At 42.1% G+C, this 26,084-nt stretch overlaps 1 protein-coding gene across 1 annotated transcript in view; it reads left to right on the top strand.

Moving 5' to 3' along the window:
* MARCHF6 (membrane associated ring-CH-type finger 6) overlaps nucleotides 1–26,084 on the top strand; it is a 2,699,933-nt gene that overhangs the window by 1,797,067 nt on the left and 876,782 nt on the right. The window contains exon 23 of the mRNA XM_044064887.1: nucleotides 14,443–14,543. Coding sequence (XP_043920822.1) covers nucleotides 14,443–14,543 — 101 coding nt within the window. The remainder of the gene's footprint in view (nucleotides 1–14,442; nucleotides 14,544–26,084) is intronic.

Below are 26,084 nucleotides of genomic sequence, written 5' to 3'. Positions count from 1 at the left end.
ACAGTCTTGGCATTAACACAAAACCAAAGAATGTGCTGGAAAACATCACCTCTGATACCCAGGGAAAACAGGGCTAGTAAGAGAAACATGGGCAATTGAGGGAGGGGTTTAAAAAAGTCCACTCCAAGAAAATCTATCCAACTATCCAAAGTCGAAGTAAAATTAAAGGCAAGTCAAGTAACACAGTATGATGTACCATATTCTGGGCACACATCGTACTAATGATCACAGCTGAATTAGTACAGAAATATCAAACAAAATAATTCAAAGTGGAAGTGATAATGATGAAGTGGGGGGGGGGTTCAATAATTTAAGGAGAGTGGACATCTATATGCTACTTGGCCCCGCTGGTTGCATGTAAAATATTTAACCCTTGGTCCCGGACATGTACCAGGACTAGTGGCTTCTCCTGCTGCTGGCGATTCTCTTGAGGCAGTCTGGGTTGCCCACCATGGGTTCCCTTAGACCCATGAGCAGCACTGGGTGTCCCTTTCCTGTGCAATGATGCCCTGATTGCTAGGTATGGGTCTCCCTTCTTCCCCAACTCATCTACAGTAAGGCATTGTCCATCAGCTAACCAGATCCTCATGCAGAGTGCTATGGGCTTGATCCCTCACCAAAAGGTGTGCCAGCCCTTCAAAAGTGGTGACCTGACATCCACTCACCCACCTATGAAAATTAGTGCTTAGTTCAGCAACGTATTGATACACACTTTCATCTGCCTTGTGTCTTTGTTCACAAAACATTTTCCTATAAGCTTCAAATGTTAAACATTTTAGCAAACAGTTTTTTTGCATTATAATTTATGCAATCATTAGACAGTTTGGAAAGAACAGTTACAGAGCTTTACCATGGAGTAAGGGCATCAGGAGCCGTACCCAGAGCTTTTGGTCAACATCATACAGTTTACATACCCTCTCAAACATAGGAATGAAACCATCAAAATTAACCCCTCTGGAAATTGTGGAAAAAATTTACTGACCTTTGTTGCTTCTGGGGTTCGATTACTCCACTTTACATTTATGACTCTGGCAAAGAGTCAGCTTCTACTTTTCATGTTGCCTCTCCCTCTCCTTGTCCTAACCTTCCAGGCATAGCAATTTCTTATTTTCCTCAGTCTTTAGATGCCTCAGTCACTCTGCTACTTCTATTTCCAAACGTTTGGCCTCTAGCTCAAATCTCTCTAACTCCAGATGGATTTTTTAATCCTCTGTGGAAAAGTTGACCTGTTTGTTTTTTGAGAGTTGCACATCTCCATGGCCAGTCTGATCGTCTTCCTGGTTGCATTCCTCATTCTTCTGATGCAGCTGTGACTAAAGCTGCAATCATGTCTGCCTTAGTCAGGTTGGCATGCACCAGTCCTTTAGCCTGGCACATAGCCAACTGGCTTCTTGTTAGCTTGCCATACTCCTCTGCTGACATGCTTGCCTGTACTCCTTGACTACGCTAATAAAAAAAGTAAATAAAACAATTGTGATATGAACTCTGAATGTTCACTGTGTGGCTGATTTAAGAGCACAAACACCTTCAGTGATCATTGTACACAAGCTGCAGGAATTCAATATCCACACCACTGCTAGCCATTTAATATGTGATGTGGCTTTCTCACTACTATGAACCAATTAATATAAGGTAGACATCACTGCCACCGACCACCCTTTATCAGCTACTTAAAGGCCTTTCCCAAAGGGTGACCAATTCTACTTGTAAAATTACTGTTATCCAAATGGCAAGTGTGACCAACAGCAAGGCTATTTGAGTGGCCTGTACAGTGTTACCAAATACATATGCAAGTACTCGTGAGTTTAAATATCTCTAAACTAACCAGCCACAATTAAGTTTAAATATATTTAATGATAAAAGCACAGGACAATGCTCAGTAACTCAACACAGTGACAACAGAGTTCAGAATCACAGGAAATACTTTAAAACAACATTGCAGGACAGTCTCACGTAAATACAGAAAGCATCTAAACTAATCTTACTGTATTTCTATCTGTCTCCAAGAGAGATACTATGATTTAAGTCTTACAGAGCCAGGCAAATGCAAGTGCTGAATGGATGTTTACCGGTCCAAAGACAAGATACAAAATGCACAGACTCACTTTCTGATGTAGTTCTTAAATTATTATCAAACATTTCTGCTGGGTTATCTCAGATTACATCTTTCTCGTTACCTCTGCCTTTAGTTCCCAGGCTAACAGGAACTTGAAATTTACACCTCTGTGCCAAAAATGCTCATCTCTCAGAAGTTTTGCTTAGAACTGGAAGTCGTAAACTGTTCAACACTTTTACCTTTGAAACCTGCAGTTATTTCTGTTTCCAGACAATAGAAAGAATTTCTAGCTGCAGATAGTCTCCTAGCTGAGATAACCACCATCATAAACAATTCAACTTATTTTTTTGACACTTGCTCTTTTCCAGTAGGGTGCACTGTGGTTACATTTTTGAAGCTCAGCACACAACATATAGTTTACTTAAATTTGTAAGACAAGCATATGAATCGTATTAATATTTACAAATGGCATAGGATTATTTGCAAAATTCTAGCTAGCTGGGCTGGCAGCCTCACAGGAGGAACTCTTTTTCACATGGATGGGGAGCCTGTTCCAGAGAAGGTGTAGTCTCTGGGATACATACCTTTCTTTCTTTCTTTCCAGACAGTCCTGTTTATATCATAGGCAAGGTTTAAGTCTGTAGAATGAGTAATTCTGGTGCTGATTTGCCAATGGGCAGGATGTCCATCAGGATGTGATCTGACAATGTCTTGTATGCCAGACTTAAATATCCCCTCAACAGCTTGTAGGAGACAGAATACAGGGATAGGGCTTTGAGGCAGTCTGCAGAGGACATGTTACTTATTCCCTGTGTGGACATTCCAGTTGTTGGATATGCCTGGTTAGGTGCATGCCAAATGGGGCATTGTATTTTTTTTTTGTAACTTCTCCGTCTTTTGGGTGTCTAATACCATGACTGGAATTAATCCCATTCCTAAGTCAAAGTATGATTAAAACTCATGAAATCAGTATTTCATTCTTTGTTGATCAGAACTGCTGTTTGCAACATCTGCAATGTGCCCAGTAATGACTGTTGCAGTTCGTATGGCGTTACATGTATGTGCAATGTATTGAAGTACGATTGTAATTTCCTTTTTTTTTTATGACCCATTGCTGCTGCTACTACTGGAACTGTGTGTGTATTCTCCTTCCACATGGTCCCTATTTCTGTCTGTATATCCTTGTATTTTATGGCTGTGTGTTTCTTTGTATGTAAAACACTGTAGTCACAGGGTGTAGTGATTTCATAGGTAGGTACTAGGCTACCTGCCCGAAGGCATTTATAAGCCTAGCCAGAATGTGTTTGCTTTCGCTGCCCACTTAGACTAGTTACCTGTGCCTCTTTCCAGCAGAGCCACCAAAGTGATCCTGGGGTAAACTTTGTTTCCCATCCACTCGTTAAGGTTTCTTTTGAAGTGTGTTAACAATGAGCTCTGCCTAATGTAGATTGGAATCTTGTTCCAAAGCATGGGAAGTCTCTGGGACAGGAATCTATCCTTCCAGCGCATTCTATTTAGTGTTGTGGTGAGGTTTAGATCCCTAGAGCTTGTGGTTCGAGGGGGATAAGGTTTTCTTTAGGTTGAGCATGTCCATCAATTCTTGGCTGGACATGGCCTTGTATGTCAAGCAGAGATAACCTGAGTAGGTGGTATGCAACCGAGTACAGCTGGAGTTTCTTCAGTCGAGCTGCATAGGGCATCTGTTTAAGGCCAGTGATCCTCTTGGTGAAGTACTTCTGTGGTCTTTTCCAGCTGTTGCAGGTGTCTTGTAAGGTACATCCCAAATGGGGCGTTGTACTCTAGGATGGGTCTGAGTGATGAGTAGAGGGGCACAATGACCTCTTGTGATCTGTATGTGAACCCTTTTGTGATTAGGTGGGCCACGTGAAAAGATTTTCTAACCATTTTGGCAATGTGATTATCAAAGGTGAGATTACTGTCTACTTGGGTCCCCCGATCCCTTATTATGTCTTCCATATTTAGGGGACTACCACCTATGTGGTAGTTTGTGTTAATTCAATTTCAGTGATTATTGCTACTTTTGTCTTCTTTCATGGACTCCTATATCTGTTTTTCTTGCTTCTATTTTTTTCGAACCATTGGTAATGGATGATCCCATGTGATATAAACTTCATTTTCTATGATGCTTTGTGGCTCATGTTTCCATCTGTGTTTTTCAGCTACCTCAATGTTATGCTTGTTCAATCCCCAATGCAGCAGTCTTTCCACATTATTATGCCTTTCACTGTACAGTCCTGTCAGTATATTAGAACCAGCAACAAGATGTGCAACTGTTTCCAGTTCTGTTTTACAAAACCTACATGTCTGTTTCTCCCACATGTTCAATAAACCAACATGTATGTAGTCCACTGTCTTGGGTCTGCCAGTATTAACCTTTCGTCTTTTGGTTTATCACCTCCTTTAACCATTCCTGTATTCGATCCTGATCAACATCAAGCTGTTCCAAGAGTTTTCTGTACTTGCAACTAACTATATGCATTTTCCACAATTCTTGCCTTATCTAATACTTTACCTTATATTCTTTTGTTTTCTGGTACATTCGGTTGCTGCCTGATTTTTATGTACTTCTGGTTTGATTTCCATTCCCACTTGACGCAGATATGCTTCTGCTAAACTAAACAAGGAAGTCATCTTGGACCCATTCTCCTCATGTTTCAAAACTTTCACTTTTTGGGTCTTGTGAGATTAGCAGATATGTATGCAGTCCCTTGATTGCAAATCTCTACATGTAATCAATTTCAGGGAGGCCCATACCTCCTTTAGAATGGGGAATATGTAGTCTTAGTATGTACTGATTTTTATAAATCATTTGAGCATGAAGCATCCTTCTTGTTTTCTTGTCTAATCTACCGAACACCTTTTGGGGCTAATTAGTAAGTGCAAAACTGTATGTTAGGACAGGAAGAGCAAATTTGTTTATAGGTCGGACTTAGTTCCTAGATGTCAACACTGTTTTCAGTATTAGTTTAAGTCTTCTAAATTATTCCTACTAAGTTTTATTTGCATTTGTTCATGTTTTATTGTTGATCCTTCATCATTTCCTAAACATTTATACACTACTCCTTCCTCAAGTTTTTATATCACATTCCTGTCCCAAACTGATGATGTGAAGTTGTTCTGTCTCGCTGTTCATTCTTTACTGATGAATTCGGAGCCGATCCCTCAGCACCGAGTCGACCAACTGCAAAGCTCTAGGCCAAGTCCCTATCCCATGATGCACCTAGTTACCTCAGATCTTATTTGCCGCAGCAACAGATTGGAGGTTCTGCATTAGTTCAGGCCAGTAAAACTGTTTTTTTTTCTACTTATATTGATATTCAGATAGTTTAAATAGTTTTAGAAAGCTCTTACAGCTTTTTGGTGCATGTTCCTACATTTTAGTCCCATCGCTTAGTGTGATTAAAAATTTCCTAGTTGGCCTCTTGTTTTAGGCCTAATTTAAAAACCTTTTTCTAATTGAGTGTGTTTAGTCATTAACCTTTTATTTATTTATTTTGCATTTCTTAACTGGGCTAGTCTAACTGGATAGATTTCCATTTTCAGTAGAGACCCGGGGAGAAAAGCTCCAAAAGTAGCGCAAAAAATATCATATACAGTTATATAACAAAGAAAGTAGAAAGGAAATTAAATTACAAAAAAGGAATCTTTATAGGATAATATGTCATTTTACAACATGATATCTGAGGTAATTTAAAGTTCCTTGTTAGATTAAATAAATACTGGAAGTTGTATTAATCTTACTAGTGACAGTTTCTGCTTACAGAGGGGTAAGCAGTATAAAATTTTGTAACCAGAGGCAGTATGAAGATAGAATTAGGGAAGGCTGAAGATTAGTCAGGGTTACTGCAAGGACATAACCAGTGTGTTTTAAGGTGTCTTTTGAGCTTTTGCTTAGAGTGACAGTGAAGGTAGTAGAGTTAGATCAATTGGTAGAAGGTTCCAGTTTTTTCCAGCAGTGTTGGAGAAAAGGGAGTCACCTGCCAAGTTATTGTTCTTGCTTATGCTAGCAAGCAGTTTGCTAGAAGAGCGTAGGGAATTAAAATTATTATAGGGGTAATGAGGTTAGAGTATAGGAGTATTTTTTGGTTGGTAAAAGGTCTTATGGACAATGTAAGTTGGGAAAAAATTAGAATGTTTTGTAGTTTAAGCCGATCTAGCTGCTTTAGATTCTGACAGTGGTGAGTTCGAAATGCATTACCAGTGGCAAATCTGGCAATGTTGGAGGAGTTGGCTAGTTTGAGAAGATTGTTTTTTTAGGTTAGTATAAATAGGTGAGGCGTAAAGAAGAGTTAAGATTAAATGAGAGTGGGCAATAGTGGTTCTAGCTGTTGGAGTTAAGGGTTTGATTCTATATAAGGAGCCCATTTTTCTGTTTACTGTTTCTATCATGTTATTTATATGGCTATTGAAATTGAGATTAGTGTCTATTGTGACTCCTAACAGTTTGGTGGTAGAGTCGGGGGATATAAGGGTGCCGTTGTTGGATTTGATTGAGAAGTCTATAGGGGAGGACCTAATGGTAGGTGTAAAGAGTAAGAGCTTAGTTTTTTTGGAGTTCAAAAGGAGGCAGCGTTTCAAGAACCAAGCCTTTACTGAGTTGAATACCTTCTGAGTTAGTGAATGTAGTTCTGAAGTGGAGATGGCAGAACATATGAGCGTAGAATCATCGGAATATTATATACAGGTGGCTTGAGGGATTGCTACATGAAGGTCATTGATGAATAATGAAAAAAGAAGAGGTCCTAAAATGGAGCCCTGAGGGACTCCAAGGGTGACTGGCAGGTGGGATGATAGTTTGTTCTCCCAGTGAACTGCCTGTTGCCTATTGTTGAGGTAAGACTTAAACCATAGAATAGCTTGGGTGTCGAGAGAAAGAGATTCAAGTGTATTTATAAGCAGGGGGTGGTTTATCATATCAAAAGCTTTTGAAAGATCGATGCAGAGAGCAGAAGAAATGATGTTGTTATTACGGTTTCTATTAAAGGACTCCGTGAAAGATAGTAGAGCGGTGGTGGTAATATGAAATGGCCTAAAGCCATGCTGGCAGTTAGCCAGTATGTTGTGTTTAGTTAAGTGGTCTTATAGCAGATGGTGAATGCATTTTTCTATTACTTTTGCTAAGGGTGGTAGTAGAGCTGTCGGCCTGTAGTTAGAGTAATCGTTAGATTTACCACCTTTATGTAGGGGGATAATATGGGAGATTTTCCAGATGTCTGGGATGGTTCCCTCATTAATGGTTCTGTTTATCAGGATGGATATAGGAAAGGCAACTACTGTGGCTGCTTTTTGCAAGTATTCAGAAGGTAACTGGTCTGCTGAAGGAGTACAAGGCTTAAGTTTTAGTATGATTTTGTAGATGAGAGTGGTAGAGATGGGTTGAAATTGGAATGCTGGTAGAGATCCAGGTGTAGATGTAGGAAGGCTTGTGTTGTCAGTGGAAAGCTGACTGGCTAAAGATTGTGTGGTCTCTGTGAAGTAGGTGTTGAAGTTGTTGGCAGTTTGATGTGGGGCATTATGATCCGTGCCTAGAGGGGATGGTGTACTAGAGTGGCCAGGGTGAAGGAGTCTGTCTATGCTAGTCCAAAATTTTTGTGGATTATTTTGGTGCATTTGCTGTAGTTTACAATAGTAGTTCTTTTTGTCAGTGAGTATAGCTTTTTTTGTTATATTTCTCAACTGTCTAAAAGTTTGTTGTTCAGGGGTAGTTCTGTTAGCTCTCCACTTAGTCCATGATTTGTTCCCAAGTAGAATTTTCTGTCTGGTTTCTTTTGAAAGGCAAGAGGCTGGTTTGGACTTCATTCTAATAGAGCCTTTAGGTGTGTGCACAACGAGGATTGCTAAAAAATTAAAGTTAAAATATTTAACAGCCTTTTCTAGTGGGAGAATTCACAGGTATTTAATTCATTTTGGAATAGTACAGGGTTAAAGTGTTTCTTGGTTCGTGGGATCCTATAAGTAAGGGTGTTAGAAATATCATTCTTTTGCCTTCTAATGTAAGTCAGAGTATGATCACTTACATCATCAGGTAGTGTTCGTACATTATATGTTTGTGGATGTATTAATAAGTATCCAGTCTAAGGTGCCCTCTTTTTTTGGTTGGTTTGTTAATTCTGGTTGTGGAGGTGATTGTTTGACTAAAGCCATGAAGATTAATATGTGAGGAAGGGTTTTTAGTATTGACAGTTTTCCAGTCAGTATTGAAGTCACCTAGTATTATTGTTTCTTGTGGGTAAGTTGAGGACACCCAGCTTAGAATATCTTGTATTGTATTGCTGTTATTGCCAGGTGGGTAGGTAGATACAGATGATGTAAAGGGATTTGCTAGGGTTGAGTTGAAGTCTGGAGATGAGGACTTCAGCCTTACTGTCCTGAGGTGGGTTATAAGTTATAGAGGAGATCTGTATGCCATTTTTAAATAGAAGTGCTACTCCCCCACCCGTAAGTTTTAAGCGGTCTTGTCTCAATATGTTATAGCCTGGGGGGATTATTTCGTTATCCTTAGTTCCAGGTTTTAACCAAGTGTCTGTAAGGCAAAAGATGTCAAAGGAATGAATATCAAGGAGGGCATGGAGATGGGCTACTTTGTTGTTAATACTGCGGATATTGAGATGTCCTGTTAGTAAAGAGTTGGAGAGTCTGGTCTGGGTTGGAAGGGTTGAGGGTGTGGTGCAGTGAATATTTACTGTGGAGGCATTGGTTGTGCCCGGAGAAGCTCCCACTGATGAGGTTCCCAGGAAAAGTGGAAACATCTAGACCCCCCCCCCCCAGGAGTCTCTAACATCTGATACTGACTTGGATGAGTCAGAAGGGTCCCCACGGTTCCCCTCTGAAGAGATCTCATTCACTGAGATACTTGAAACCCTTAGGCAGAGGGGTGATTGGCAGTCCAAAAACCTTACTGAGGATGAGTCGGTTCTCCTCTTTTGTCAAATATTTTGCTAAATAGTGTATAGTTATTTGCTGTGTGATGTTTAGTCTTGAATTTTTTTAGAAAAGGCTTGACTTTATTAATTACTGTTGGAGATTTTGTAGTTAACAGTAATTTTGTCTGACATAGATATTCTTTAGAATATTTAGACAGTGTGTTGTACCGTTACAGCAGCTGTCCTCTTTGCATAGTCTGCTCATATTGTGTAGTTTAGACAGTTTGTGGTGACAGTAATTTACCTTTTCCTGTCACATTAATATTTACATTAGCATTACTGTGTGTGTGCGTGTGCGACTTAGCCTGAGTTTATTTAAGGCTTTTTGTGGATAATTACTGTTGGAATTTTTTGCGGTGTGCCCTCATCTTGGTCCTCTATCAGCCTTTCTGATCTGGACGTGAATTGTGTGGTGCAGAAGCTGTTATTGGCACCAGCCTTGGCAAAAACTTATCGCTTTCGACTCAAGCGGCTTCAGAGCTGAAGACCCTTACACCATCTCAAACTGTTCCTCCTCTGAGCCATGCTGGTCCTTTGTGGCTTTGAGGAGTCAGACCTGTTGATTCTGGAACCCTCTGAGCTAATGCCTGCTCGTAACTTTGGCTCCTTTCACTCTGACTTTCTCTGTGCCGATTAAGGACTCTAGGAGCCGACACTCTCTGGTCGGGTCCGGGGAGGATAGTCTGACCGACTTAGTTGGTTCTGATGCTGCCTCTCGGGGTTTCGGCTCTGATGAGCTCTGCTCCTACCTCTGGGTCGGAGCCCACTGTCCCGGTGCCGGGAGTATCGACGGTTTCCTCAGATCCGTTGGTTCCCTCGCATCGGAGCAGAGGTTCTTTCAATGCCATGAAGAGTCATGTCTCCTAAGACATCTTCGACCTCGGGTCTGGCTTCCTTCTCCCCTAAAGTGCCTGTGTCTGCTTCTGCCTCGCACATCCTGACCAAGCTTTGAGACCCAGAGCCTCAGGAATCCCCATTGGGTGGCCCTTGCTCTTCCGAGACCTCAACAGAAGCTCCCACTGATGAGGTTCTCAGGAAGAGAGGAAACATCTAGACTCTTTCCCCCCCACCCAGAAGTGTCTAACATCTGATACTGACTTGGATGAGTCAGACGGGTCCCCACGGTTCCCCTCTGAAGAGATTTCATTCACTGAGATACTTCAAATCCTTAGGCAAAGGGGTGATTGGCAGTCCAAAAACCTTACTGAGGATGAGTCGGTTCTCTTGAATGCTTTTTGATTTCAGCCATCCACCTCTTGGGTGTCTCTGCCCTTCGATGAGATGATGCAGCTGGTCTCACGAAGGGCGTAGGAGTCTCCTGATACTATGGAGCCTGTCCCTAGGAGGTCTAATAAGTTCATTTCTTCCCCCCCTTGACAAATCATTCTTAAGAAAGGTATGCCAATTGATGCCATGGTGGTGGCAGCCACCAAAAAAGAAATGTCTGAAACTTCCTCGTCTATCTATCCTCCTAACAGAGACTCCTGGATTATGGATAGATATGGGAAGCGCATGTTTAGTTCAGCGACTTTTGCTCTTCGTTTGCTCAACTATTTAACCCATTTTACTAGATTGCAAAGAGATCTCCTTAAAGAGCCAGGAGATGCTCTTCAGGGTACAGTAGCTGCAGGAGCTACCAACAAAGTTGCCACCCAGCTTGCTACCCTCAGTTCTCTAGTAAACTCATCCAGGCACCTCATTTCATATGCAGCTGATGGAACGAGTAGGGCAGCGGGTATAGGAGTTGCTCTTAGGAGACACGGCCTCGTCGGAGATGAGGCAAGAAGCTCATTTTCAGCAGAGACCCAGGGAGAAAAGCTCCAGTACTAAGAATTTAAAGAAGTAAAACTATAATATTGCTTTATAGTTCTCTATTCGATACTTTCATGTTGGCATTCAGTTTCTCCATTTCCTTTCCATTACTACCCGGTGTTCTTGTTGGAGACTGTCTGTTATTAACTTAGTTGTACAGTAATATATCCTGTTTACTTCTGATAATATCGCATGAGTCCATATAGACAGTCCTAATTACTGTGTTAATTTGTTAAATCAAACTTCTAACTTTTTGGCTTTTATTGACCTGCTGTAGTCTGTTTCTTTCATTGATCTTAATATGTCTGTCCATCTCTGCTAAATCAAGCAACTCTTCTCTTAGCTCATTTTATTCAAAACCGAGGGCACAGTTTTTGTTCTCCATTTCCTGTGGGCATTCTGTGCCACGTTCTCCAGTTTCATCCTGTGTTATCCATTGCTCTTTTGTATGGGAAATCACTGGCCTATCACTCCACAACATTGACTGCTTCATAGTTGCCACAGTTTCCCATTCCTTCCTTTGCTGTTCAACTCCAACTGAATGTTTGTACTGGTTTCCTTTGGAAGATTCCAAAATATCTTCACATGGCAACTTAATAGATGCCGCCTGCTCCACTGGTTCCTCCTTAATGTGGGTGTCCATTGCTCTATCCTGCTGCGATATTATCCAAGTTAAACTTTCTACACTAAATCCTTCACTTTGCAGATGATCTATAACCTCAGTTTCTATTTCTGCAACTTCTCCATTACTAATCCTTGTTTCTACTTTTCATCTTTTTCTTATTTTTTTGTATTGTAAGAAGTTCCATGTCTTGATGCCATTGCCTGTATTTCTCTTCAAATATCTTTGGTGCTGTTCTTTTTGTACTGATTAGTTTTGCTTTCTCTTTTGCATAAATATTGCACCATATTAAATCTTTTCCTTTCCCACGTCCATGTTTTTTTTCAGATGTTTCCTCCTCCTGTTTCTCCTTACTTTGGCGACTCATTCCATCATGCAGTGAAATATAACCTGTGTTAGACTTTCTACACTAAATCCTTCACTTCAGAAGGATTCACCAACTTCAACTTCTGTATATTTTTTTTTTACTTCTACTTCACTAATCTTCTTTACAACTGTCCCTCTTGTGATCTTTTTTTTTTGTGTGAAATTTTTCATATCTGGAAGCCTGAGGCATTGTAGTCCATGATAGGTCTGATGAATGCCGAATACAGTGGAACAATGACTTCCTTGGACCTAGATGCCATACCTTTATAAGTTGCATAACATAGAATGATTTTCTCACTACTGTAGACACGTGATGGTCAACGGCTAGATTACGTTCTGTTTATCTGGGTGTATGTTACCTTGTTGAATGAGGAAAAGAGCAAACACTCTTTCATTGATCCGAAAAGTTTAAACTCCTAAAGAGCGAAGACACTGAATGGCGATTTTTTTTTTTCCCCAAGGAAAAAAATCGGTAGGCCATCTTTGAGACTTTGCCATTTCCTCCATTATGGTGCAATCTCAGAGTTGGTATATTTGAGTAGGGGGTGTGGGGGGGCACACCCCACCACATTGGGGGTGTGGGGGGCGAAGCCCCTTATTTTATTTTGTGTTTAAACTTTTTTTTTTTTTTTTTTTGCAGAGCAGCAAGTTTTTTTCCCCCTAGGAAAAAAATCGCTGTTCTATGTCTTCGTGCTTTAGGGGTTTCGACCTTTTTGGATCGATGAGAGCATTCGCTGTTTTCATCATTCGATTAAGGTAACATAGTCCCGTTTATCTCGAAGTCCCTGACTACTGGGTTAACTCTTAGGGATGTGCTGTGAATATGATAGTTACCAGGGGTGGATGACTTCCCAAAGGATGCTATTGTGCATTTCTTGCTTTTAGTTTGTGTATGGCTCTGACACCAGTTATTTACTTGTCAGTTCCCCACTTTCTTAAGTGTCGTACCTCCAGTCTTTGCTGTCTACCGGAGGGAAAACTTTTGAATTCTGCATCAGGTGTAAAAATACCTATGCAAACAATTTGAATCCTTTGTACTTTTTTACATGCCTGTGAGCTGTACATATTTTGTACCATTGTTCCCTTGTAAATTGCTTTTGTAGTCTCTTCCCACTCTTCTCTTACCTCCTTTGATTGGTTCGCATGGTTGTCATGCAGTATTTTTATATGCCCTTCTAATTATCACTTTAACAACCAAAACTGTTCCAAAACAGGTCTTTCACTTAGGATTCCCCTATTTATTTTTCTTTGCTTATACTCTTATTTGAATCCCTGGTAAGGAAGAGAAGTCTCTTGCCTGTGATCCAAACATCTTCATTGCTTAATCCCACTCTCTTATTTTTCTGTCTAGTTATTTGCTCCCAGTACATTGGTTTCTTTGCCAGTTTTATCCAGTAAGTTCCAGCCTCCTACTGCTTGTTTTCAGTACCCTTACTTTGCATTCTTCCCTATTTGTCAGTGTCCTTTCTCCATTCTTGTGTTGGCTTAGTTCTTAGAGTACTTTCTTCTACTTTGACTATAATATTCTGTATAGTTATTGTTTGTGGGTACTGATCATGTGACAGAATAAGTTCAGTTTTTATGAGTATGATAATGGAAGCATTTGCATCCCTGATACCATAACAAGGTTAATTAGGAGGACATACGAAGGATCTTAGGCAAGAATTAATCAGAGGGCTCCTCTCTGATAAGTTGTTTGAACAGAGGAACCAGATGGTGGTTTCCATGGTGACCTTCACCTAGGGTGCCATTTGACCTAAGGCCAGCCTTGCCAGTCTGTTACAAAGCAGGTGGCTCCACTTGGGATTTTAACTTTGTTTTAGAAAAATTTACTCTTGCCCTCTTTGACCCACCTCATCAAGCTGATTTTATGTAGTTCTTAACATGGAAAACAATTTTGCTGATTGATTTGACTTCTAAGTTGCAAGTTCTTATGGTGAGGGGGTCAGCCTTAATCTCATTTACCACAAAGGCAGAGTTTCCTTAAGATCAAATTATACCCTTTAGACCTATAGTGGTGTCTGGGTTTTCTTTGAGCCAATCTGTCTTTTTTCCAGAGCCTAAAAACAAGGGAGAAAGGATTATTACTCTGGATGTCCACAGACAAAACCAGACATCATCTTGACAGAACTAAAGTTTTCAGAGCTCTGAGTTCATTTCTTATGAAGGTAAGAAAAAAGGACAACCTGTTTCACAGCAGACTATCTCCAAATGGTTGTCATGCTATTACCTTGTGTTATACTCACCACCATATAAGGCAATTCTAGACAAGGTTAGGGCTTACTATACCAGTACCTTGGCTTTATCAGTGGATTTTTGAATTGATCAGATTCAAGAAGTATTTTAAAAGCAGCAACTTGATCATCAGTTTGTACCTTTGCCAAGCACTACAAACTAGATCCTTCTATCATGTGTAGAACAGTTTTCCAGAGGCTCCTGGACCCTCATCCTTCCTCTCCCAGTTACTGTAAGCTATTGTAGTCTACCCATATAGCTAAGGCTGCATCAGTGATTAAATTATGGCATCCAAGTCTCGAACGCATTAGTTAGTTATAGTCGGTGATCTGATGTTAATCCTGTATATTTTAGTAGTTCAGCTTTAGTAGTCGATATTATATATTTGCTTTATTGTTTGTTTCTAGATCGTGTTTGGGTCCATTGTTCTTCTGATGCTTTGGCTTCCTATTCGTATCATCAAGCATCTTCTGCCTGATTTTCTGCCGTACAATGTAATGCTGTACAGGTAAGTACTCTGAGGGGAAAAAGTTATGGTGCCTTTTTTGTGGGTTTCCTTAAGTGATCAAATATTTTCTGCTGAGATTTTACTGAACATTCAATGCTTTTGCATTTTCATATGCCTAGAAGACAGCTGCTTTGCAGTTTGAATAAAAGGTAGCTTCTAACGATGTCTTAATATGTGGAATAAATTGCTGATACCACATCTGCTTGAGACCTGAGTGTGTGGCATCTGGGGGTGTCATGATTATGCTAATCTCATATTTGGAAATCTTTACCCTTTTTGCTTAATTGCCAAGCCATTTACTGCACATTGAACCTAAATGTGTTGTTCTGTAATGTGAAATTGGAGGTAAACTCAAGGTTAACGGTTATGCAGTTATTCTTGGTAGTCATCTCAGAGGATGTTTGGGACTCTTGGTGTAGCATTTGTTGACAGGCAGCTGTTAATAAGCTCTTCCTAGCAGGATAAGGGAGGTAGTCAAGTAAGTCAAATTTTTTGGTAACAGTAGAAATCTCGCTCACTGTTGTCTTCATCTATGAAGAAGAAAAGCTTTAAAAGCAGAAGTAAATACAGATGAAAAAGAAGACAGAAGCAGCCCATTTGCTTCATCTTGCAGCAGATCTCCATAACACAGGGCCAGGGCCAGTGATTAAAAAATGGAATTAAGTTTGCTTTGGAGAAAAAAATAGAATCTAGTCAGGAGTACTTAAGATGAATAGGGCACTTGAGTGCATGAAGATAGATACAGATAAAAAATAAATAAGGTAATCAAGGAAACCCTCAAACTTGATGGAAAGTTAAAGATCCAGATATTGGAGTCTGAGTTAAGAGAATAAAACAATCCATTATGAATTAGTGCAGAAATGAAAGATAAACTGGGTAGCGTTGGAAAATCGATCTAGAAGAGAATTTGAGATTCTTCTATCCCAGAAAGAATTGAAGGACTGAACTGTGTAACATTTATGAAATAACATTTAAGGACTTTGATTCCAGCACAAGCCATCCAGGTAGTATGGGCATATTGGGTTTATGCTCTTGGTTAGTCAACAAAAGGAAGCCAAGACTGTTTCTGGCACAACCATTGCAGTGTTGCTTACTAAAGGGAAGTACCCTGTCAAAGATGCTATTAATTCAGTCAGCTTTGGCTCTTCCCGCTCACACCGTATGTCCGACCTACCGCCCATGCATGAGACTATTTGCTTGTACATAAGTCACATACAGGTACAAAGTTCCTCAGAACTTTCTTACTGCCAGTCCATGAAGAAAGACGGTCTCCCTTACCTGTGGTCTGTCAGCCATATTATTGTGCTAGTTTTCATTTGATGTTGGCAGATAAGTATCTTCATTGGGGACCCTTCCTGTTCCATTTCACACCAGCTGAGAGAGAGAAATGTAACTCTAGTCGTTAGATCCTCTATAAGATAGTCTCACCAAGTTTTTGTTTCGGTCCATAACAGTGATCTATTTTTATCTTCTTTAAAGATGTACTTTGAGAAGACTCTAGGAACAAATAGGAGGAATGATGGCCTCTATTTGTCTCCCTCTCTCTGATGTCCCTCAGCAGCCACATAAAAAAATGTAAGTATAAAAACTCTCAGGTTTCTGTTGCTTAGTCATAGTTGGATGTCTCTTAAGCCCAGAAACAGTTTGACTTCTCTCCCTGCTCCTACTGTCAATACCCCTCTGGAGGCCATTGCCATTAAAGCTCAGCTTCAGATGGCTGGCTAAGTCCCAAAGGGGGCACCTGGCTATAGTCACAGTGGATATAAAAAGTGTTCACAACCCTGTTAAAATGCCAGGTTTTTGTGATATAAAAAAATGAGCCCACAGTAAATCATTTCAAAACTTTTCCCACATTTAATGCGACCTGTAATCTGTACAGTTCAATTGAAAAATCTGTTAGGGGAAAAATATAAAAAGTAAAAAACTTAAACTGGTTGCATAAGTGTGCACACCCTTAAACTAATACTTTGTTTAAGCACCTTTTGATTTAATTACAGCATGCAGTCTTCTTGGGTACAGACCTGCCATCAATTAAAGAGACTCAGATTAACCCCAAATAAAGTCCAGCTGTCCTACTAGGATTTTCCTGACATTTACTCAGTTGCTTGCTACAGCAAAAGCCATGGTTTGCAGATAGCTTACAAAGCATCAAAGGGATCTCATTGTTGAAAGGTATCAGTCAGGAGAAGAGTACAAAAAAATTTCCACAGCGTTGGATATACCATGGAACACAGTGAAGACAGTTATCAAAAAGTGGAGAAAATATGGAACAGCAGTGACGTTGCAAAGAACTGGACGTCCCTCCCAAATTGATGAAAAGACAAGACAAAAATGGTCAGGGAGGCTGCCAACAGACCAACAGCAACACTTGAAGGAGCTGCAGGAATTTCTGGCAAGTACTGATTGTGTGCTACATGTGACAGTCTCCTGTATTCTCCATATGTCTGGACATTAGGGTAGGGTTGCAAGACAGAAGCCTTTTCTTACACAGAAAAATATCCAGGCCCGGCTAAAATTTGCGAAACAATACATCAAGACTCCCAAAAACATGTGGGAAAATGTGTTATGGTTTGATGAAAGCAATGTTCAACTTTTTGGCCACAATTCCAAAAGGTACATTTGGCACAAAAACAACACTTCGCATCACCAAAAGAACACCATCCCCACGCTGAAGCATGGTAGTGGCAGTATCGTGCTTTGGGGTTGATTTTCATAAGCTGGAACTGGAATTTTAGTCCAGGTGTAGGTAATTATGAACAGTTCCAAATACCAGTCAGTTTTGGCCCAAAACCTTCAGGTGTCTGCTAGAAAGCTAAAGATGAATTTCACCTTTCAACATGACAATGACCCCAAGCATGCATCCAAATCAGCAAAAGAATGTCTTCACCAGAAGAAAATAAAAAGTATTGGAATGGCCCAGCCAGAGCCCAGAGTTAAATCCAATAGAAAATCTGTGGGGTAACCTGAAGAAGGCTGTGCACAAGAGATGCCCTCACAAACTGACAGATTTGGAGCACTTTTGCAAGGAAGAGTGGGCCAATATTGCTAATTCAAGATGCGCCATGCTGATAGACTCCTACCCAAGAAGACTGAATGCTGTAAATAAATCAAAAGGTACTTCAACATAGTGTTAGTTTAAGGGTGTGCACATTTATGCAACCAACTTATTGTACTTTTTTTACCCCCCCCCCCCAACAGATTTGTTTGTTTTTCAATTGAATTGTACAGGTTATAGATCACATTAAAGGTGGGAAAAGTTTTGAAATTATTTATTGTGGTCTTATTTTTTTTATATCAAAAAAATTGGCATTTTAACGGGTGTGTACAATTCTTATATAGGTTCATAGGTTCATACTAGGCTATCTGCCCGAGGGCATTTACAAGCCTAGCCCATAGTTTTGTGGCTTACGCCACCCCTTTAGTATGGGGAACTATACCCATTATTTTGCTGTGCCTCTGTTGAGCAGTGACACTGAGGTAATCCCTGGGGTATATCTGCGATCTCCCATCCATTGGTCAAGATTTCTCTTGAACAAGGCCAGCGAGGTGCTCTGCCTCACATATACCGGGATTTTATTCCACAGCATAGGGAGTCTTTGGGTGATGAATCTATCCCTCCAGCACGTCCTATTAATATCCGTGTCGAGGTTTACGCCTCCCCCTTGTGGCTCTGACGGATCTAGATTTTTTGAGGTGAAGCATATTCATCAAATCTGGGTTTGACATGGCCTTGTATGTTAGGCAAAGGTCACCTCTGAGCAAGCGTGGCGACTGAATAGAGCTGGAGTTCTTTCAGTCGGGCAGCATAGGACAGATGTTTGAGACCCTTTATCCTTTTGGTGAGGAACTTTGTGGCCTCTCCAGCTGCTGCAAGTGTCGGGTCAGATACATTCCGAATGGGGCATTGTACTCAATCATTGGTCTGATGAGTGATGAGTATAGGGAGACTATGACCTCCCTTGATCTAGATGAGAATCCCTTCATGATAAGGTGGGCAATGTAGAAGGTCTTCCTAACTACTTTAGCTACATGGGTGTCGAATGACAGACTACTATCAACCTGGGTCCCCAGGTCCCTGATAACTTCTTCTGTACTCAGTGGATTGCCACCTATTTGGTAGCTAGGGTAACCTTGTTTTTCCCGAAGGGTATGACTATGCATTTTTGGCATTTAACTTTAGGCCATGGCTCTGGCACCAGTTATCCGCTTCTGTGAGACCCTTCTGAAGGATATCTGTGTCAGATGTGTTTTCTACTATGGCCAGTTTGCAGTCATCTGCAAACTTTGTCAGCCATAACCCTCCTGTGTTTGCTTGTACTTCGGAAAAGTAGATGCCAAACAAGAGTGGGCCCAGGACTGAGCCCTGTGGTACACCACTTGTGACAGGCTTTGAGTCTGACATGGCACCAGCAACTCTGACCCTGTGGGTTCTGTCACTCAGCCAGTTTGCAACCCATCTTGTGATGTATGGATTAACATTTAAGCTGATGAGTTTTTCAATGATACCCGAGTGGGGTATTGTATCAAAGGCCTTCGCCAGATCGAGGTAGGCTGTATGGACTGCCTTTCCCTCATCAATCACTGTATTTCTGTGGGGCCAGATGGTATACCAAAGATTCTCCTTCAGGAAGGGGTGTACTGGGTTACCCTTATCAAGGTGCTTCAGGAGTTTGTCCCTCCTTGTCGTTTGTGTACAGGCACCTCTAAAATGAGAACGTCAAAGGATAGCCATGTCCCTTTCCTGTTACTACTACTACTTTTGATCCATAACAAGCGTAGTGAACATTTTCTTAAGGGTCTTTAAAGGCCTTATAGGATCATAGGAAGTTATGAGACTGTTGGCCCTGAGGCCTTTATAAGCTTAGCCATGCGTTTAGCCCATGTTTGGACAAATCAGAACCAGATGCCCCTGTCCAGCAGGGACACTGGTGGAATCCCAGGGATGTATTTTCTATTTCCCATCCAGTTATCCAGGTTGCGCTTAAAAAGGGGTAAAGAAGTACTTCTCTTGATGTGGAGAGGAAGTCCATTCCACAGATGGGGGAGTCTGTGACACAAATCTGTCCCGCCAGCAAGTCCTATTGATGTTACAGACCAGGTTGTGAGGCCGTGCTTGCAGGTTATTCAAGTGGAGCTTGACTTGCGGATATGCAGCAGTCCCATGAAGGCGCGGGGTCTAAGATAGTCTTGTATGCCAGGCAGAGGTCACCTCTGAGGAGTCTGTATGAAACTGAGTAGAAGGATAGACCTTTTAGCCTCTGTGTGTGTCAGATTTTTGAGGCCCTGTATTCTCTTGGTGAGGAATGTCTGTGGTCTCTCCAGCTGCTGCATATGCTTTGCGAGGTATATTCCAAACAGGGCATTGTTCATAGTTTCATAGGTGTGTACTAGGCTACCGGCCCTGGAGCTTTTACAAGCCTAGCCCATAGGATTAACCTGGCATCGTGCCACCCGACCTTAGTTCCCAGTGCCTGTGGTGAGTAAAGCCGCTTGAGTGATCCCTGGGGTGAATTTCCTATCTCCCATCCACTCGTCAAGATTTCTGTTGAAGATCGCCAGTGAGGTGCTCTGCTTGACATGTATGTGAAGTCTATTCCGTAGCCTGGGCAGTCTCTGCGTTATGAAACTGTCCCTCCGGCATGTTCTGTTGATTGTGGTAATGAGGTTGAGGTCTCTAGACCGTATGGTGCGGAGGGATTGGGATTTCTTTAGATGTAGAATTTCTAACAGAGCTGCGTCAGACATGGCTTTGTAAGTCAAGCAGAGATCGCCTCTAAGTAGGCAATATGAGACTGAGAATAGTTGGAGTTTTTTCATCTGTCCATATAGGATAAATGTTTAAGGCCTAAGATCCTCTTTGTGAGGTACTTTTGCGGCCTCCAGTTGTTGCAGGTGTATAGTGAGGTACATGCCAAATATGGCATTGTACTCCATGATTGGCGTAATGAGGGAAGAGAAGACATCTTTCTTCATGGATACAAAACCCTTCGTAATGATATGTGCCACATAGAAGGACTTTCTGACCACAGTGACAATGTGGTGGTCAAGAGCGGTTGCTGTCGACCTGTGTTCCCAGATCTCTTATAACGCCTTCTATGTTCAGTGGACCACCATCGATGTGGTAATTCATGGGAACCGGGTTTTTCCCAAAGGGGGTGACAGCACATTTTTTGGCATTGAGCTTAAGGGCATGGTTCTGACACCAGTTGTTTGTCTCAGTGAGGCCTTTTTGTAGGATGTCAACATCATTTGGGCAGTTAGTAATAGCTTCCAACTTGCAATCATCTGCGAACTTCATCAACCAGAGTCCCTTCATGTTGGCCTGGACTTCAGAGAAGTAGATACCAAACAGGAGAGGACCCAGGACCGAACCCTTTGGGACTCCACTTGTGACTGGTCAGCAGTATGACTTGGGAGTCAACTACTTTCACAGTGTGGGGTACTACCTGTGAGCCAGTTTGGAACCCATGTAGTGATATAAGGGTTGATGCCTAGCTTAGTGAGTTTTTCTATGATTCCTGAGTGAGGACTGGTGTCAAAGGCCTTGGACAGATCAAGGTAGGCTGTAAGAACCACCTTGCCTTCATCCACAGCTCTGATGACTTGACTCAAAGAAGTTGAGCAGGCATGATCTACCCTTCACAAAGCCAAACTGTGTAGGATCCAGTGTTTGGAGATGCCCTAGTTCCTTGTTTATTAGGTCCATGATGATGCGTTCCATAGCTTTGCATATCAAGACTCTTCAGGCTAATGGGGCAATTGTTCCCAGGGTCTGTAGTCGCTCTTCTTTGTGGAGAGGGATGACTGTAGCAATGCGCCATTCTGTAGGGACAAAGCCTTAGGGGTGAGGCTGTGATTGAACAGGGCACACAGGTGAGGTGCCACTTCACTCTGTAGTTCAGTTTTGTCTGTAAAAGCTCCAGAATTCTTATCTGCTCCTTTTTCTACCCTTTTAGAAAAGTAAGAGGGGGTATCCAAGCTGGAACTACAAAACTATCTTATCTCACAACTTACGATTGCCCACAAATTACTGTACCAACCTAGTAACACCCCTATACTATCACAACTTTTACTCCCTTATAACAATCTCACCTCTCTTCGTTCCTCTTGTAAACTTATGACCAAACCCGTAAAGGGCCACAACATAGCTGGTGACTCTTTTCACCAATACTGTAGGCAGAGTATGGAATTTGCTGCCCAAAGAGTTAACTCTAATCTCATCCTTACCTCTCTTCAAACAACAAATCAAACTGTATTTCCAAAACCACTGGCTTTGTTCTTGTAGTACTCCAGGCTAACTTCTCTCTCCCCACCCTCTCTTTACCTTTAACCCTTCATTTTGCTTAAAAACTAACTTCTACCCTGTTTCTTTTCCCTTGCTGCCCTTCTATGCTCTGACCTACTTCTCCCATCTCTCCCACCTCCTCTTGACTGTCTTCTTTCTTTTCCTCTCTTCACTTCCTGACTCCTGCCTTGTCCCTATAATTTTATCTTTCATACTCCTTCTACTTCTCCCCTTCTGAGCTTTAACTGTTATCTATATGGCTGATGCCTTACTGCATAACCTTTATGTATTAGGTAAAATTACTTTGAAACCGACAGAACATTGTGTATGAGTTTAAACTGAGTTCCTTAAACGTATGTTGATTTTATTAACAAGTTGATTTATATTTCTATTTTTATTGTATGTCTTTATTAACAACTTGTCTATCTGTCTTTATCATGTTATGTGTGGAGCTTTTCTCCCCGGGCCTCTACTGAAAATGGACATATATCCAGCTAGACTAGCCCGGTCAACAAATGTAAAATAAAATAAAAATAAATAAATAAAATCTTTTGTGAAGATGAGGAATCTTCATATTTTGATGTTAAATCCTTAGCCTGTTATTTCTAGATTCAGTACCCTACAGGATTTGAGTCATAAGAGAAAGGCAATGCTGTGTTCTTACTCTTTGGAAAAATTGTCTTTTGGCAACACATCCAAAAATGATGCAGCACTTCGACTGGGAAGAGAAACTGGTTTCAGGCATTCAAAAAATATATGACCTTCCATCTTTTCCAAGTTTTTACTAGCCTACCATACCATTGCTGGTATTCAGTTTCCCTTTTCAGGAATTCTTTCTTAGCATTGTTGGTATTGTGCAGGCCTCCCTTGTGTCATTTGTTTTCTTTTGGGAGTAATGCTGAACAAACCAACTGGATTTAAGAAATTCTTTGCTTGTGGTGGGCATAAGATCCCTGACTCGGGCACCCACTCAGTGTGTCTGCTGTCTCAGAGCTGGGTATTTGGATGTGGAGTGTAAAATTTGTGTTGGTTTTAATCATAGGGCACTAGTGGAACCTAGAAACAAGTTTGTGCTGAAAAGGTTACTGCCACCTTCCTCTTCAGTATCTGTAGTGTCCCCCTCTGCGAAGACGCCGGTGGAGAATCCCAAAAGGGAGTCGGATGAAAAAGAGAGAAACCTAAGAAGTCAAGGAAGCACTCCTCATTCTGCTCCAAGCTTTGCTGCTCCTCTGAAAGTTGGTAAAACTTTGGATTCAGACACTTCCTCATATCTTTTTGAAGGTGATGTGGACAGAGCCTTTCTGAAGGTGATGTGGACAGAGCCTTTCTGAAGGTGATGTGGACAGAGCCTTTCTGAAGGTGATGTGGACAGAGCCTTTCTGAAGGTGATGTGGACAGAGCCTTTCTGAAGGTGATGTGGACAGAGCCTTTCTGAAGGTGATGTGGCCAGAGCCTTTCTGAAGGTGATGTGGCCAGAGCCTTTCTGAAGGTGATGTGGACAGAATGAGGAGAAAGTTTCTTCAGACCCAATTCGTTTGGGAGTTATCCTACCTCTCTCTCTCTCATTGAACGCTTTAGCTTTGTTCCACCTGAAACAACACTGGTTACTCCTACTCTGATCCACCCCTCTGCTTTGGAGATTAGATCTGAGATTTCTGAGTTTGTTCATGTCAGATACGAAAGGTTGGCTTTTGACTTGGGCACCTTCTCTGATCCAGCCAGCACTGACGATTTCAGAGCCAAAGTGGTCTTGGAGTCGTAGCTTTGGCACCAGTTCCCTGGGGTAGGGGTTTGACTTAGAGGTTGTCAGAGCCTTCCCTTCCCCTCAGAGCTTCAGTGTTAGCTTGGTACTGACCTGTACTTAAAGGTGCAGTCATGGTGATTCTTTAGATTGCACTGGTTTAGCTATCTGCAGCTCGTATCAGGATGGTTTTGGGCTGTTCCATGGCCTCTGCCTTTGATGCCATTGGGACAGCTCTCTGCTTTAGGGAATAAGGACATTCTTTCCCCCTCGGGTCATCCACCCTCCACAAACTGATTGCCCTAGGTTCTGATTCTTCTCATTCTGTTCCACTGGGACAACCAGTCCATCCAGGGCTTGAGACTGTTCGCATGCAGTACTCTGCACAGCCTTCTGAGTCTTCTTGGGCTCATCACCTGTGGAAATTCTTTGGAAATGTACATGCAAGAGGTGGCACATCACTTCCTCTCAGGAATCCTTGACAGAAGACAGGCTTCGATTAAGGAGAGGGGTTCCCCGGATCTCCCTTTGAGGACATCTCATTTAGAGAGCTTCTCGAGCTTTTAAGACAGAAAGGAGGTTGGTCTTCCAAAGCTCCTTCACAGGAGAAATCTGGGTTTGTTGAGGCATTCAGCAGTAGCTGGGCTGTGTCCTGGGTGGAACCCCCGGCTGATGAAATGGGGACCTCATTTCTCATTGGGCATGGAAGCATTCAAATGTGACCGTCCCCATCCCTAGGATGCTGTGGACTTTACCAACTGGATTAGGGATCCACCGGTCAATGCAGGAGGTGGTTGCAGCAGTCACAAAAAAGGAACTAGCTGATGAAAGTCGTCCTGTGCATCCCTCTAACAGGGGGTCTAGGGGTTTGAAAAGTGAGTTTGTCTCAGCAATTTTGCCCTGCAGTCATTGAACTGTGTGGCACATGTGACAAGGTTTCAGATGGATCTGATGAAGGAACTTTCCAAATCCCAGTCAGGGTCCTTGTTAGCAGAAGAGAGAGAGAATCCATCTTCCTAACTGACAACCTTTATTGCCTGTCAAAAGCTTCCATGTGGCTGATTTTTCATGCTACAAGTGAGTGTTTCCAGAGCAGCCGTTTCAAGCATAGCCATAAGGTGACAAGCTTGTGTATGCACCTTTGTGACTTTTCACAGCCATTCAAGACATCATTCATCAGTGCACCCCTTGATGGATCTACCTTATTTGGTCTTAAATTTAAGGACACACACACACCAGTAGACAGGACCGGAAAACCCTGTCCTGCCATAGGGATACAGTTTTCTGCCTCGCAAAGGACCGTCACACAAAATCAAAAAGGTGGTAAAAAGATGCGGTTCTGAAAATCACAAGGCTTTTCCCAAGATTTCTGTGGAGATAGATCCCTCTGCAGCAGAGAGGGGAACTCCCAACATGGCAAATATATCCCACGTGGCAGAGGAGGTCCATAGAAACAAAGATGTCCTTCAAGGATGCATCTGCAGTCATAACAAATGGGGTTGTCCTGTCGTCAGGCAGCCCTTCGGTCGGCCGGATTCCAAAGTCTGGGTCCGGCTTCGGCTGATGTCGCACTTCACCCGACGTCATCTCTGCTGGTCTTCGGGTATAAAGGCATCAGCCGACGCCATTTTCCTCAGTCTTTCTTGCCGCGCGGCGCCCGAAGCAGAAGCTGTTCTGTTCGCAAGTGCCGGTCGGTCAGATCCAGAGATTACTACTACCGAATACTACTTCGAAGACTTCTAAAAGCTAAGTACCCCGTTGGGGACTCTTTCTTGCCTCAGCCGATGTCAGAAAAAGTCAATAACTGTTTAACTTGTGGGAAACAAATACCTCATAAAGATTTCCACTCTTACTGCCTGCCTTGCTTAGGCCCAGACCATGACGTAGCAGCCTGTTCGGCCTGTGCTTCCTTCAACCGACGAACGCTTAGGCGTCGGTCGGAGTTTGCTGAACAGTTTTTCGGCTCAAATTTTGCGTACATTATGCCGTCGGATCCTCCGACTACCCAAATTGTTAAAAACGCAAAGAAAAGACCGACACTCGCGGTCCGCGGTTTCGCCGAAACCACGGTTAAGCAAAGCGAGTGTCTCGGTTTCGCCAAAACCGAGAAAACGGTCAATCTTCAGCGAATCCATGACTACTACTGAGGCTCCTGCTACCTTAGTTGAATCGGCCTCAGAAGTTTTGCCTACTACTGTGGTTCCTAGTGATTTATCAGACACCATTCCTTTGGATGTCTCTACCCCAGCACGTGGTGCTGCTAGGCCTCCTGCAGCCATGTCTATTAAGGCCTTTGCCAGGGCTAAAGCAGCCAAAACTGTTAAATCAGTGCCTGTTAAGCCCCTCACACAGGCCCACTTCTAGTTCACAAATGCTTACTCTGGCAGAGGATTTAATATCCTTAATTAGGGATCCCAATCTCACCCAGACAGGGCCTCTCAGCCCCAGAAAAGAGACCTAGAGCAGAGCCCCCCCGAGCCAGTGTCCTCTGATGATTCTTCGGATGACTCAGACA

The sequence above is a fragment of the Protopterus annectens genome, chromosome 3.part0 (genome assembly GCF_019279795.1).
Source record: "Protopterus annectens isolate FY-2018-M chromosome 3.part0, PAN1.0, whole genome shotgun sequence".
NCBI lineage: Eukaryota > Metazoa > Chordata > Ceratodontiformes > Protopteridae > Protopterus > Protopterus annectens.
Note: the sequence above shows the minus strand (reverse complement) of the source record. Positions and strands in the feature narration are given on the sequence as shown.